Genomic DNA, 13,714 nt, shown 5'->3' with positions numbered 1-13,714 from the left:
AGAAGCAGGCACAACTCATCAGTATAGTCTTCTAGGGATACGAGATGGGGAAACAAAAATGCTTCCATGTGACTGCCTTCAACACCCAAAGAGTGAGGACAGATGTAAAGGTTCTGTATTTTTAAAGAATGTATAATGTGAAAATTGTTTGCTTATATGCTTGTTTTGTACAAAGTAATATTGTATTATGATAAAGTAATAACTTTTTGAATTGAAAGCAATATAATACTAATTAAACCTGATCTGAATTGTCTGTTAAATTGTTTCATTCTGTGAAGTTTAAATTAATAGATTTATTACTGTACCGAAGTTAACATTCAAATTTAAAAGAAAAAAAAAGAAACCCTCATCACTTCAGGTCGGACAATGATGCGTCACCCAGGCCTTTGTCCTGCAAGTAAATGGATACGTGCATACATTTACCAGTGTCAGAGAACAGAAAACAATAAGCTCTTACACGTTTTTCACGTACCGATATAATATTCTGAATATGCAGTAAATCTTTCAGGACACTGTTACACAGCTCGATTTGCTCTCTTCTGTTAGCCATCCTTGCATCAAGATCCTCGATATGCTTCTGTAGCAAATGAATGAGGTAAAGAGAAGGGTCGAGGAAAAGACTCCCTGATGATCTCGTTATGGAAAGGAAAGCGTACCTGTGTCTCTAGAGACTCTGTCTCTTTGTCCAAGGTGTCTCCTTGGTTATCTGAGGGAAGTAACAGTAACAAAAGGTGAATATGTGCTAAATGTGCATTCAGTGTGCTCAAAAGCACCTTGACTCAGCTTCTTACCTGCACCCGACGCCATCTCACTGGGAGACGTGAGTGTAGCCGTACGCTTAATTAACAAGGTAGAGCTGTTAAATGGGTTCACATGATAATGAAAGGCGTGCGCGTGCACTCATTATTAAACCAGCGCCAACGCAGAATTGCATCTACGGCGTCACATTAGAGTTTCGCTTAAATTTGAACAATAACAAGAATAAGAGTGAAAGGTTGTGAGTGGTATAACCAAGAGCTTCTCATATTTTGCCTTCGGTAACGTGGGTTGTTTTTGGTTGTATGTGTGACTTCTGTAATACTGAAGGTGTATCTCGGTGGCTGTTATGGAAATTACATCATGTTTTGGGCTCTGTCTTCAATAGTATTTTAATATACATTTTAATTTTTGACTTCAAGCATATTTTACACATAGGATATTTATATGGTATTCATGTCTGTTGCCCGTACTAAAAAGTGTACCAATCAGAATTGTGGGAAAGTATTGTTGCAATAAAAAAAGTATTTATTAAGAAATGTGCACGTCACCTTTTTTATTTAAACCATTCATAAATCTGCGTGTGACTTGCTAGTCTGAATTTGCGGTCGTTTCATTTCCCCTCATAAATTGGTTCAGAGTTTTGCTTGGGTCCCCTGAAACCAGTTCTTGAATTCATAATATACACAGGACTGACACTTTTAATTTTATAAATAAATGAGAATTTATTTATAAATAAATATAATTTAAATTTTTTTATTAAATCTATTTACAAATAAATAAGAAAAATTGCTTCTTGAATAACGATAAAATATAGTCCTCGATTTAACAGCACTTCCCTAAATCATTTCGATTATCTGTTCAGAAAATTATTAGCCTGTGTTACTTTTGAGCTAATTTTTTTCAGACGACTACGACTCTTACTTTGAAATTTCGTCTCTCTCATTGTTGTTTCCTGCTTCGCACGCTGATGAAACACCATGCTGTAAACGCATTGAGTTTCTTTTGATGCCGTTACAGAAATTCATTCGCACACCGACACTATTAAACCTATATAATTACACATTAACGAAATCATTTACAGCCGGAACTATGTGTAAAGAGTTGAAGACTCGAGTACTACACTTGCTGCCGCAAAACTGCCATGCAGCGTTGGCCCAATCAGGGGACAAACAGCAAGGTAAAGTTCGCTAGCGTCTCACCTGTCTCACATAATAACTAAATGCCGAACCATTTACAATTTCATTATCATTTTAAGTGTTTCCATTTCACATCGTGGCAACATGCTGCTGTGTTCGACAGTTTACAAACGCACGCTTTCTTTTAGATGGTCAATTTAGCTCACGTGTTCTTTGAGCTTGATAGAGTTTATCTTTAAAATTGTTAAACTGGAAATGAATGTCATTTTGAATGGAACAGCTTGTGTGCCTTGTATGTGATGCGTGGTGACAAAAATATTAAATTGCTCCTCGAACCTGACAGTATATGTCTCATTTTGGTGCTGGCACTGTTGACCGGCTAGCATTGCTAGTTACCCTGTCAACACGACACAAGGGGAGCTATAACTTCATTTTGTTCCTTTGAAACAGCAGTGCTGACTTTATCGTTGAGCATAGTCATTTGGAAGGTTACTTTACTTACACGTGTGTTTTACAACCACAGATGGGAATCACATCCTAAACTCCACAGTCAAGGCCCTGAAAGACGGACAAGTGGTGGCTGTACCTACTGATACAATTTATGGCTTGGCTTGCCTAGCTCAAAACTCAGACGCTATCAAGACTGTGTATGATATTAAAGGCAGAAATGGAGATAAACCTTTGGCAATTTGTGTTGGGGAAATTGAAGATATTTACAAGTGAGTATTAAGTGTTAGTCATTTCATATCAGACTTCTGAGGTTCAGTATTTCCTTAATCCGTAAAGTTTGTTTCAGATTCACAATAATTGTTCCTTGGTTGGCAGGTACTGTAAGGTGTGTGTGAAGAATGAGCTTCTACAGGATCTACTTCCTGGACCTGTTACCCTGGTTCTGGAAAGAACCAAAACACTGAACCCTGACCTTAATCCATTCACACGGGTACGACTTATACTTGTGTGACACTTTTTTTTTTTTACCCAAAAACTACACACAGTGCAACCCTTGTCAGCATCATGTATGTGTTGTTTCTTCCCTTAACATGGTGCGTGACGGTTTGACTTCCAGCTCGTTGGAGTCCGTATCCCTGATCACGTCTTCATGAGAAGCCTCTGTCAGAAGTGTGAAGAACCGCTCGCCCTAACAAGTGCCAACGTCAGCACACAAACCAGCACCGTAGCAGTTCACGTAAGCATCGATCATCTTGCGGGAGCTACAATGCTTTGTTTTAAACCAATTTAGCCATAGTAATGGTGTCAAGGCATATGAGACTTTACTGGAATTTTGTCCATAGGAGTTTCAGGACCTATGGCCAAGGTTGGCAGTTGTGGTAGACGGGGGACCCATTGGGGACCAGAGTCGTCTGGGCTCGACGGTGGTCGATCTCTCTGTGCCCGGTAGATACCGCGTCATAAGGCCGGGATGGTGAGTAAAGCCAATGAATTTCAGCTGTTTTTCTGAGATAAATGAGTGTAAACTTACATTAACCCTACACTTCTTAGTGGGTGGACACTTCAGGGAACCAAATATACCAAGATACATTATGTAGACAACACATGTAGAAGGGTGCATTGGTGATATTAGGATATGTCCAGTGTGCAGTGATGCTCAATTCTGTAACATAATTCTGTAACTCTTTTCTTTGTCTCAGTAACACATGTTAATTTGATGGCTTTAATGGTCTCAGTGGAACATTATTCACAGAGGAAGTGTCACTTCAGTAGAGCGTATTGTAAATAGGAAATCTCTTATCAACGCAGTGTTTTCCCCGCCCTTTTTTCCATCCCATAGTGCCTTCGCTTCCACCATCGATATCCTTGAGCGTAAATATGGATTGTTGGAAGACTCTGCAAATCAGTAAGACGCTTTCAGCGTCTCCATTAATGGACTGTCAAAACGCACAACCAGCTCCTGCTTGTTAATATGCCGAGGAAAAGAGGATTCACTCTGCCTGGACTACAAATCCAAGAAGAACTGACTAAAATTCAGGATATATTATCATGCCACATTTTTGGAAATGGCGATTCATCTTTCACCCCTTCCGTAACGTGGCACCTGGTGATTGTGTATATTCATCCATTGCTTAATCATCCTGTTCAAGTCTTCAGGTTAATTGGGAAAGAGGTACTTTTGACCACATTTGCCAAACGAGAATGGTCTGATGCCCCATTGATGCATGTCAATAGGATGTTCTTGTTATTATCCTAAAATAAATATCTCATTATCACCGTCTTAAAGCAAGGACTCAGGTTAACAATAGAAGGGCAGAAACCATGTAGTTTTGGTACCAACACAGCACTGATTCTTTTTCTCCTGCCGGTTACACAAGCTGTCATTTATGAACATATGGTGTCAATTATGAATTACACACAGAGTTTTTTTGGAGTTTAAATTATTATACGTATTTTTTGGGAAGCAGATGCCTTTGGAAAATGTGTCTGCACACTTAATTTATTACCTACTTTATATCTGTGATGTGGGTTTTAGTTCTGTATTTGAATTTAAAACTTTTTTTTTTTATCTGGAATTCTAAATATTTTGTTGGGGGGGGGGCAAGTTTATTTGATCTCAGTTTTAAAATGGTCAATTTAACTCTGTCACAGACCCAGCAGTGAGCCACTTTCTGGAGGAGTTTATGTCTTCTGAAGTTTTAATACTCTTGATGACTTTGGCTGAACGGTTCCTGGCTGTTAAATGGGATTGCATTGTGGACCAAATGTTACTCATTCATTTGAAAGTCTTGGTTTTGCAATGTGTGCAAGACCTAGATATTTTCCTCTGAATGTGAACTGCTACATTTGCATTAGCTGTCATTTGGGCTGTAATGTGTTGAATTTCTTGTACATGTCAAGTAAATTAAACAGAATGTATTTTAATACTCTGTTAATCTTTAATATAGCCTGTCTCCATTTTTCATATTTTTTGGTGTATTTTGTTGGCTTTCTTTGATTTTCACATTTGATGACGATGGAAAAAAAGCAGTTTCTTGTGTTCTTCATGGTACAGTATCCATACGTTACACTGCATATTGGTACTTCATGACGCAACACTTTTGTTATGCTGTGAAGTCTCTTCAAACATTAATATATACATTTTAATCAGGACATATCCTTTTATTAAAATATTTGTCAATTCAGTGTAAGAGGGCTTGTATATAAACTGGACACATACCATTCATTAACCATCACATCCACATTTACCATTCACATCAGTCTCACGTTACATTTTTAGAATTCGGATCATTTTCTATCTTTAAATTGGTATTGCAGATTTTTTTGAGATCTGACGAATTACAAAGTGTCAAACAATTCCTTTTGTTTGGTTAACAAGATGTCTCATCTATAGCGTCTCCTTGCCTCCAGCAGTAATGCAGGCAAATAATGACCAGTGTTGTTCCATATGCGTCAAAATGTAAAATTAGCTTTCATATCAACCTCAACACCGTCCAAAATATTTCAGTGTACATTGATTCGTTTGTAGCTACAAATAGAGGTGTTCCTCGGCTTAAGAATGACGATACCCCTTGGATTTAAAGCTTTTTTTTTGTCTTCAGTTTTAGTGGAACGTATCACAAGTGAAAGCAAAATACTGGTAGGATTACAGAGAGATGATCAGACATAACCTTTAGAAACACTGCTGTCAATCATTTATGACCATAAAAGCCAGTTCGTGTAAAGGGAAATCAAGCTATTATTAAAACGAGTTCCAGCAGGATAAAAGCAACATTGGGTCGCGTGTGGAAGTGGTTTTTCAAGCAGGAAAAGAACATTAGTGTTTGTGTGTCCGTGCAGTAGCTACTAGTGACAGCGAGTGTCTCGTACGATGAGAAGGACCAGAGTTTTGTCCGGTGTTAAGTCTAAAGCATTACAGTCTGTTGTCACGTGGCTTGGTTCAAAATATGAGGTCAAGTCTCTGAAAAAAGCAGTTTGATCAGACTCACACAAGAATTCTTTCATAGAACAAATGCCTCTTAGTTATCACTCTCTATCCTTCACAAACACACACACACACACACACACTCTCACACACATAAAAAGTGCATAAAACTGTTCACCACTGGAGTTTAAGGTCACACACCCCATGCTCCATTCTTATGACTGCTTAATCTCTCACATAAGCCACTGTTCTTTCTCTTTGTTAAACTGTTGTGCCCACCTCCTGGTAAGCTCCAGGTACAGGTCTGGCTGATGGGGCTGGTAGTCCAGGTACAGACGGGTTACGGTCTTCCTTGGCACGGCCCTCTCAATCTGCGTACCCTCGTGCCACTCATTAAAGGAGGTGATGGTTACTATTTCCGGTCGTACGTTCAGCGCCGCCTGCAAAGCCGTCTCGTAGTAACGTCCGTTGACTCGGTTTCGAGTGTTGTGGTTGTTCCATGGCCGTATGCTGGTGTCGATGTATCCGGGCCCGACACTAGGGACAAACAGCAGGTTGTTTCCGTCACAGAAGTCCTTTATGGCTTTCCAATTCTGGTGTGAGGAGCCAAAGGAGAAACCATTGGAGGCAAAGTAAGTATACATGCCATCAAAGCCCCCCGCCAGGATATCGTGCTTGTGTCTCTCTTCCACGATCAGAGCGATGAAGATGGCATCGTACGGGGTTCCTCGGAGGCTGTGAGAACCCGTGGGAGTCAGGAGGTCGGCCCAAGCCTCGGGAGGTGTCAGATAGGAGTCATAGATATAGAACATTGGGAGGACTTTTCCTGTGCTGGAGGTAAAGCGGTAAAAAGCCCCGTGGTCCCCATACCTTCAGAGACAAAGAAGAAAACATTACATTTTAATGAATTCATCCAACATAACTGAGGAACGGAATAGAACACATCCATAAATATCTACGCATAAATATTTATGTGACTGGGCATTGTGGCTTGATTCTAGAAAAAAAAAAAAAAACATCTTTCCCATATCTTCAATGATTTAGATTAATGGCTTGCAGCAAAAGCCAAAATTTTCCTTCGGGGCTGTGGGCGGAGCTATGGCCAGCGAATGAGCACTCACCGGTCAATGATGTATTTGATGTTGTCGTGAACAGTGTGGTCAGTCCTTCCTTTGTAGGGCTGGATGTGAAATGCAACCTGGGATGGATAAAATGATCAGTGAAATTTTTGCATGGTGTGGCCATATGCCAGAGCTCACGAAAGTTGCTTGAAAGTCGCACCTTAAACACCTTGAAAGTTGCTCTCATCTCAAGTTGATTTCCTTATTCCTTTTGAGATTCACTTTTACACCTTAAATATTATGCACGCTCTAATAGTTTTCTTAACTCTTGGCTCTGACTTGAAGTATTGTTACTTGCAGCCGGTAATAGTTGTTTGTCGTTTTTAAATGACTGGATTTACTCTAATCCCCAAATCAGGCCACACTGAAAGCTCTCGACAGCTGTAGCACAAAAGGCCCATTGTGACAAATGTAGTACAAACAGAGGCTAAAAGGAATACTGGACATTTGACAGCTTACACAGTCACTGTATTATATTTCAGTTAAAATCATTACATCCAATTAGATTTACAACCTGCCCCTCATTAAATCTCCTCTCTTGCCTCTCTTTTGTTGTTCTGCTGATGCAGTGTAACTTCCTCCTGGCAATAAAATAAACACACTACCAAATGCTCCCTGTGATTAAAGGAAGGCAACCAGCAGTGCAGAACACAATGGAGTTAGTGAATTGTGTTGTTTTGAATTTGCTTTTACCAACAAAAAAAAAAGGCTATATACAATATGAGTATGAATAAATAATCAAGTTTTCTTGGAATTTCTCGAACATGCCAGCTACTGATTTATGTCTTTTCGCAAACGGTTTGAGAGCGGTTATGTCTTTTCAAATCCTTATAAATAATTCTCTGTAATATAAATGCTATACGCTCCTATAGACAGTTTGGCTTTGCATTATGTTACTCAGACACACCTACAGATAAATATAATCATCTCTTTGAGGTCCCTTTTACGTTCACGTTAGAAATCATCTAATTTGACAGACAGGTTGTTAAACACATCTCTCACGGTAAAATGAACAAGCTGGTGTTTTAAGCAAAATTACTTGAGAGGCCCGTGGCATGACTTTGAATTATTTATGATCATAGTAGAATACTTCTATTTGAAAGGAGACCCAGAGGGAACACCATGGGGCAAAATGGATCTGTGAAGCATAACATGCAGCCATTAGTTAGTTAGCTGGACGTAGCAGCTCACAGCAAGTTAAATAATCACAGTGCGGTCCCTTTGCTGTGAAAGCATTATTCCACCTACAGACAACCTTATTCAGTTTCTTAGGCATCAGTTATTGCTGTTTGAAGATTTGTTCATCTGAATATGGCTGTGCTGTTACATTAGGGTTAATACACATGAGATTAGATTTCAGTTTTATTTTTCATACCAGCTTTTGTTCCATACACAGAGAGAGAGAGAGAGAGAGAGAGAGAGAGAGAGAGAAAAGAAAGAGAGTGTGAGCTTTGCTTTCATTCAGTGCAGGAGCTGCTAAGATGGGACCATAGAAAAATGGCAGAGTGGTCTGTGAGGCCTCATTAGCAGTTGCCGTGGCAATGCGGCTCTTGGTGACAGGCAGAGCTCCTGGTGTCATAGTGACATTGAGGCATAAATGCATTAACGGATTGGAGTGGTACAGGCCAAGATTGTGATGGGAAGAGAGGTTTAAAAAAAAAAAAAAACAATACTCAGAATAAACAAAAAATAGGTTGGAAAGCAGGGCATCCTTGTTTTTAGTGATAGTGGAGACAATGACAGATAAGTGCTTTGTAATGGAATCTGATAGACAATGTTCTATGTAATGCATGCTCTCAAGCTTTTTCCCCCTCACAAACAATTTAGGGGTTTTTTTAGGTGGTTACATTCAAATCTAAGCTCAGTGGCGGCTGAACACTATCTGAAACTGTGGAGATATACAACAGATAGAACATAAACTAGTTATACATTCACATGTTTAAGGGCAACCGTAACCATGGAGATTAACACAGTTCATTTCTCAACAGTAATTTTACAATTCATTCAGAGACCTCACAATAATGTTTCCATTACTAATTAGCTTCTGCCTACTGAAACAGGTTTTCATTAAATGTTAGACAGTAGGTTAGTCAAGCGTGTGTGCTTTTTATTCGGCGTGTGAAAAAAAAAGATGTCATCGTCTCTGCTTGCCTTAGACGAATGTGGCCATTGAGCAAGACGGGCTCATTTTCCAGTGGGCATATAAGAACATTATTCTGCAGTCATTTGTGACTAAATGAGACGAAGCTCAGCAGGAACGTTTAAATATCTCGGAACGAGACGGTTCCACGGCAGCTGTGAGCCGGAGGGAGAAGCCCTTCATCCACAAAAATGGATTTCAGCCCGTTCTGTATGCAATTCCCATCCCAGTATTTGAAAAGGTCTTAAATCTGTCACAAGACATTTTATTTACATTTCACAAACCATCACGGTACAGTAAAAGACAGTCTGGAGAACGTTAAAGAAAGAACAGATACGTCGCGTTCATCTTAACTTAACTCGCGACGAGAACAAAAAAAAGGACAGCTGAAACCGCTAATAGTGTTGCCTCGCTCTTTGGATCATACGCTCCACGTTGTTTCGTTGATAGCAAAAGTGTGAGGTCGACATAATGAAATCGTTCACCCATTCATACCCCCCTCACCCCCACCCCCTCCACACGCCCTACTTATCGCTTAGAACATTTAAAACCCCTCAGGGTGGAAAATGTTCGGGGAAGCACAATGAGTCATGGGACCAACTCATACACACTCTGGCCCTTTATTGGTTCCCCCTCAGGGCCAAACACACTTTCTAACCAAACAACTATCAAGCAAGGCGCACCCTAAAAATACTGAGTGTTGACACCACTCATAAATCCTTTAATTCTACTCCACATAAACTGGTTTTTGCTTTTGTCATGTTTGTTTCTGCAGAAAAGAGAGAAAGTTTGTCAAATGTTTTAACACACACACACGTGTGAAAATATGTCAGATATAATGTGGGCCACATCAAAGGCGGCTACAACAAACTGCTCAGATAAATGTTGAGCCTATTACCCAAAGAGGGTAGCTCTTGTCTTGTGTATTTTGCTAGGGCAAGCAAAGGAGAGTTGACAGAGGGCATTCATGAGAACTGTAGTCATACTAAAGTCATAGGCCTACTAAAGGAAAAAGACAGAATGACTAAGCTGGCTTTGAAATTCCCCATTTTACAGGGAGAGAGAATCATCCTTCAAAATATCCAGGGACTCCATTTAAAGAAAAACATTTGACTTTTTAATGACTTCAGAAGCTTAGAAGTTAGACTGATTTGAATTTTTGTTTATTTCAGTTTGATTTCCTTTTTTTCTCCAAAACATATTTTTTTTAAAATACACAGATTTAGTCCCTAATAGGATTCTCATACTGCATACTTCTGAAACAACAAAGACTCCTAGCATGTTCAGTTGTGTCTTGTTCAGTTGCATCTTGTCTTCTAACACTCCAGCATAGATTTAGCATGTCTCTACCCACAGTGAAGAGCTCTGCATATTTAAAAAAGGTTAACCATGTTTTTTGAGGAAAAAAACAAAACAAAGCTTAAACATGTAAATTCGTATGCAGACTGAAGAATCTCTCATTTCTCTCCAGGGCTAGCAATTTCTGAACACTTAGTTTTTTTGTCCTCCTGAGAGGAAAAAAGAGCTTCAGTAACCTTTGACAAAGGAGGAGAAGCATAGATTAAAGCTGTAAACCTTTGTACTGCAAGTTTCTCAAATTTTTTTCCGTATGACTGGCTCATTTCCTAATGGGCTGATTGTCCATGTTGAAATGCAAAGTGCACTGAGCAAACACGGATTGTGCATTATTGATGGTGCTCAGCTGGAGAGAGCAAGCATCTTACAAGCAACTCTCTCATCACACGGGCCTCAACGTTCATTCATTCAGACGCATGACTTTCACGATCCAACGGCCACTCATTCACACACTATCATACGCAAGGCGCTACAGCTGTTTAAACACGCAGACAGTAACCCTGAGGCTTAGCAACATCTTGAGAGCTGTTAGCAAAAACACAAAAATACATATATGCCAACTGCTTACCAAGGTGCCAAAAAGCAGCTCTAACTGAGAGTTATCCTTAGTGGGTTAGATCCAGTGCTCACGACTCATGAATTCTATGTGACATCTGCTCTTTCAGCGCTATGTTTTCCTTCATCCCATCTGTATTTTAATGAGGTGAACGTATCTAACATTACACGTGTTGGATTACGAAGAAGCGGGCTTGTAAATGTTTCATGACAACCTTTGTGTGGTGGCAGGAGAGAAGTGAAAACATGCATAGCTGGTTAGTTTCAGTTGTTATTTTCCAACCTGGCTGGTTTTCAATCATGTGCATGTCTTTCTTTCATTTCTGTCATCGTGAGAAACACGTTCTTTCTCACCTTTGACATCACACGTTCTAAATGAGAGAAACGAAAATTGACAATATGAAACGGCACGAAACTACCGATTACCTTCAGGCTGTGTCTGTATGCGGCATCCAGGATAGCAGGCACCAGGTCCTCAGTAGGTTCCCCATTGTCATCTGCCAGACCCGGTGGATACCAGGACAGAACCACAACACCTTATGACACATAAAAGAGCTCAACGTCAATTAAAGGCCATTCAGTGTACATTTCATCATGGATCTGATGGTTTCATTGAAATAATACTATTTTTGAAATAGCCATGTGGAGGTTGGAATGGAGTGTCAATAAAAATATTTTTAGTTGAGTTCAGTTAAGACAGATACATTTTTAACTCTGTTAATGAGCTTCTTTTTGAAACACACTCTAGAGTCAGCAACTCTAATTAGATTGATTTTGCTTGTCCGCTTGGCTCTCCATCTGTCGTGCATTTTTTAAATTCGGTTTCAGTAACCACCACAGTATCAGGCACTGCCATACTACCTGCTCCATTTGTCAAGTTGTCTCTGACTTCAATATAACTGTTTTTAGAAGTTGCGTCGGTCTGTTCCCTTTATTTTATAATCCTTTATTTTGTCATATGGTGCGGTTAATTTTCCGTTTATTTCCCTAAAAAACAGACCCCATTTATGAATTCCATTCCATCCCTTTCATGTTCTCCTTATAGCCATCTAAACCACTCAGCTACAACATTACATATGACTGGTATGACTGCTTAAATCTGCAGTTTGTGGTGGTACACTTTTATGGTTGTGTGAACGTCTCACTTTTTAAAAAGTACGTTTGTTGTGGTTCTAACCTCTCTGTGTCAACATTCCTGCTGTTTCAACTGGGACCTCAGGCTAGATAACAGCCGACCCAACTTAACTGTGTGTAGTGAACGCATGGAGCTGTCCGTCTATCTAGTGCTGAATATGTTTCAGGGATCAGCCTACTTTAAGAGCACCCGTTTGATTCCACTTTGCGTGAAAAGTAGATTTAGTAAGCTATAATTTCATAATTTGTCACAGAAATTAATAAGGAAAGCATCCAAAAATCTTCAAAATTATACCAACAAACTGTCGTAACTCTGCGTTTGGCAAAGGAGAAACTGATATATGGGTTTAGCATTGACCTTACATATGTCAGCCAATTTTGGAGATTTGATACTGTTTTGACACTGAACTAATATCTTGCTAAGGCGTGCAGGATGGTGAAAAACTGCAAGTAGTTCATTTAAATGGATAGTGAATAATCACTGCACTCCACCTGCCGCCGCTGTTCCAATCTGTTCCATGTGTAGCTCTAGCACTTCTGGATCTCTGGAGCTGTACGGACCCAACTCGGGATAGAAACTGGAACCGATGTCTTCTGGCGGTGTATGCCTTCCTTTCGGGTAACTGGCGGCGATTTTGGGGTCCCAGTGTGGCACCAAGCCATGGTCCCAATGTATGTATCTGCCGTCTATCTGTGGGTTCCCATACCACACGTAATAAAATATGTGTACGTCGTAGAAAAGAGTTTTGTCCGATCCGGAGTTTGAAAATACTGCTTTGGTGTTACTGCCTGGGACTCGAGCTTGTCCCAGCGAGGCTGCTACATCATTAGATACAGAGCGACGGTCCACCTTCTCACCCGCTGGCATCATATCTAATCCTGGGGCCAAGTTGGAGAAGCCATCGGTTGGCTTCAGAGTTCTCAAACCCATCATAGTTCCGAAAACAAAAATCATGAAAAGAAAAAGAGCGACGCAAGCTTTTCTACGCAGGCGAGCCATTATTGTTTAAAGTCAATGCTGAAAAGAAAGGATTACTCAAGAGTGTGGTCTTGCGTAGTACGAGCGTATCCAATTTAAGCTTCTACTTTTTTTTTAAACTCCAGCAAACAACACCTCGTTTAAATGATAGAAAAACAACTACTTTAAGGACCTTTGTCAAGACACATCTAAACAAACAGGAAAAGTTAGAGCAACTATTGCACTGGTGGCATTATATAAGATGGTGTTTTGGGGGCATGTAACTTTTAAAAACACATGCTACATGATTGCGGTATAGGCTAATGGTTTCAGGTAGATAATATGCATATGGTAATAGATAGGTTACAGAGGATATTCTTTGTAAATCCAAAATATAAAAGGAAATGTTAAACGGGAAAGCAGCATCAACCCATTAACTGAAAGTAACTCACGTTAGAGTCTTGCTATGAAAATGCAATACGTACTGGCTGACAGCGATAAAAAACACTGAAGGATTTGCTGTATGGCTGACTCTCGCAGCTTTTATCGAAATGCCAAGGACTGTGTACACAGTACATTCCAGGTCGTGCTCTATATTCCAAGAGCTGTTTATAAAACCCACAATCAGATGGTGGCCTGGGTTAGGCGTTTGCTTGTCGGGTGGTTAAGCAGTGTCGCCAA

The 13,714-nt window shown here is 39.9% G+C and overlaps 2 protein-coding genes across 2 annotated transcripts; one reads left to right on the top strand and one right to left on the bottom strand.

Annotated features, from left to right (window-relative positions):
• Nucleotides 1-1,750: 1,750 nt before the first annotated feature.
• yrdc (yrdC N(6)-threonylcarbamoyltransferase domain containing) lies at nucleotides 1,751-3,782 on the top strand. The gene is made up of 6 exons (XM_030782614.1): nucleotides 1,751-1,936; nucleotides 2,419-2,614; nucleotides 2,721-2,835; nucleotides 2,962-3,081; nucleotides 3,188-3,318; nucleotides 3,685-3,782. The coding sequence occupies exons 1-6, from the start codon at nucleotides 1,765-1,767 to the stop codon at nucleotides 3,752-3,754; spliced, it is 804 nt and encodes a 267-aa protein (XP_030638474.1). The 5' UTR covers nucleotides 1,751-1,764; the 3' UTR covers nucleotides 3,755-3,782.
• A 2,220-nt stretch (nucleotides 3,783-6,002) lies between these two features.
• LOC115819215 (glycoprotein endo-alpha-1,2-mannosidase-like protein) lies at nucleotides 6,003-13,075 on the bottom strand. Its single transcript, XM_030782773.1, has 4 exons — nucleotides 12,568-13,075; nucleotides 11,368-11,477; nucleotides 6,891-6,967; nucleotides 6,003-6,639 (listed from the first exon to the last, which is right to left on the bottom strand). The coding sequence occupies exons 1-4, from the start codon at nucleotides 13,073-13,075 to the stop codon at nucleotides 6,003-6,005; spliced, it is 1,332 nt and encodes a 443-aa protein (XP_030638633.1).
• Between the last annotated feature and the right edge of the window lie 639 nt (nucleotides 13,076-13,714).

Source organism: Chanos chanos, chromosome 8 (genome assembly GCF_902362185.1).
Source record: "Chanos chanos chromosome 8, fChaCha1.1, whole genome shotgun sequence".
In the NCBI taxonomy this organism is placed as follows: Eukaryota; Metazoa; Chordata; class Actinopteri; order Gonorynchiformes; family Chanidae; genus Chanos; species Chanos chanos.
Note: the sequence above shows the minus strand (reverse complement) of the source record. Positions and strands in the feature narration are given on the sequence as shown.

What these genes read in the sequence shown, in the direction of transcription:
- yrdc (XM_030782614.1), top strand. Translation starts at nt 1,765, where the DNA reads ATGCCGTTACAGAAATTCATTCGCACACCGACACTATTAAACCTATAT. An exon ending in ATCAGGGGACAAACAGCAAG is followed by an intron (nt 1,937 to 2,418) that starts GTAAAGTTCGCT and finishes TTACAACCACAG; the next exon opens with ATGGGAATCACATCCTAAAC. An exon ending in GAAATTGAAGATATTTACAA is followed by an intron (nt 2,615 to 2,720) that starts GTGAGTATTAAG and finishes CTTGGTTGGCAG; the next exon opens with GTACTGTAAGGTGTGTGTGA.
- LOC115819215 (XM_030782773.1), bottom strand. Translation starts at nt 13,075, where the DNA reads ATGGCTCGCCTGCGTAGAAAAGCTTGCGTCGCTCTTTTTCTTTTCATG. An exon ending in CATACAGACACAGCCTGAAG is followed by an intron (nt 6,968 to 11,367) that starts GTAATCGGTAGT and finishes TATCCATCCCAG; the next exon opens with GTTGCATTTCACATCCAGCC. An exon ending in ATCAAATACATCATTGACCG is followed by an intron (nt 6,640 to 6,890) that starts GTGAGTGCTCAT and finishes TTGTCTCTGAAG; the next exon opens with GTATGGGGACCACGGGGCTT.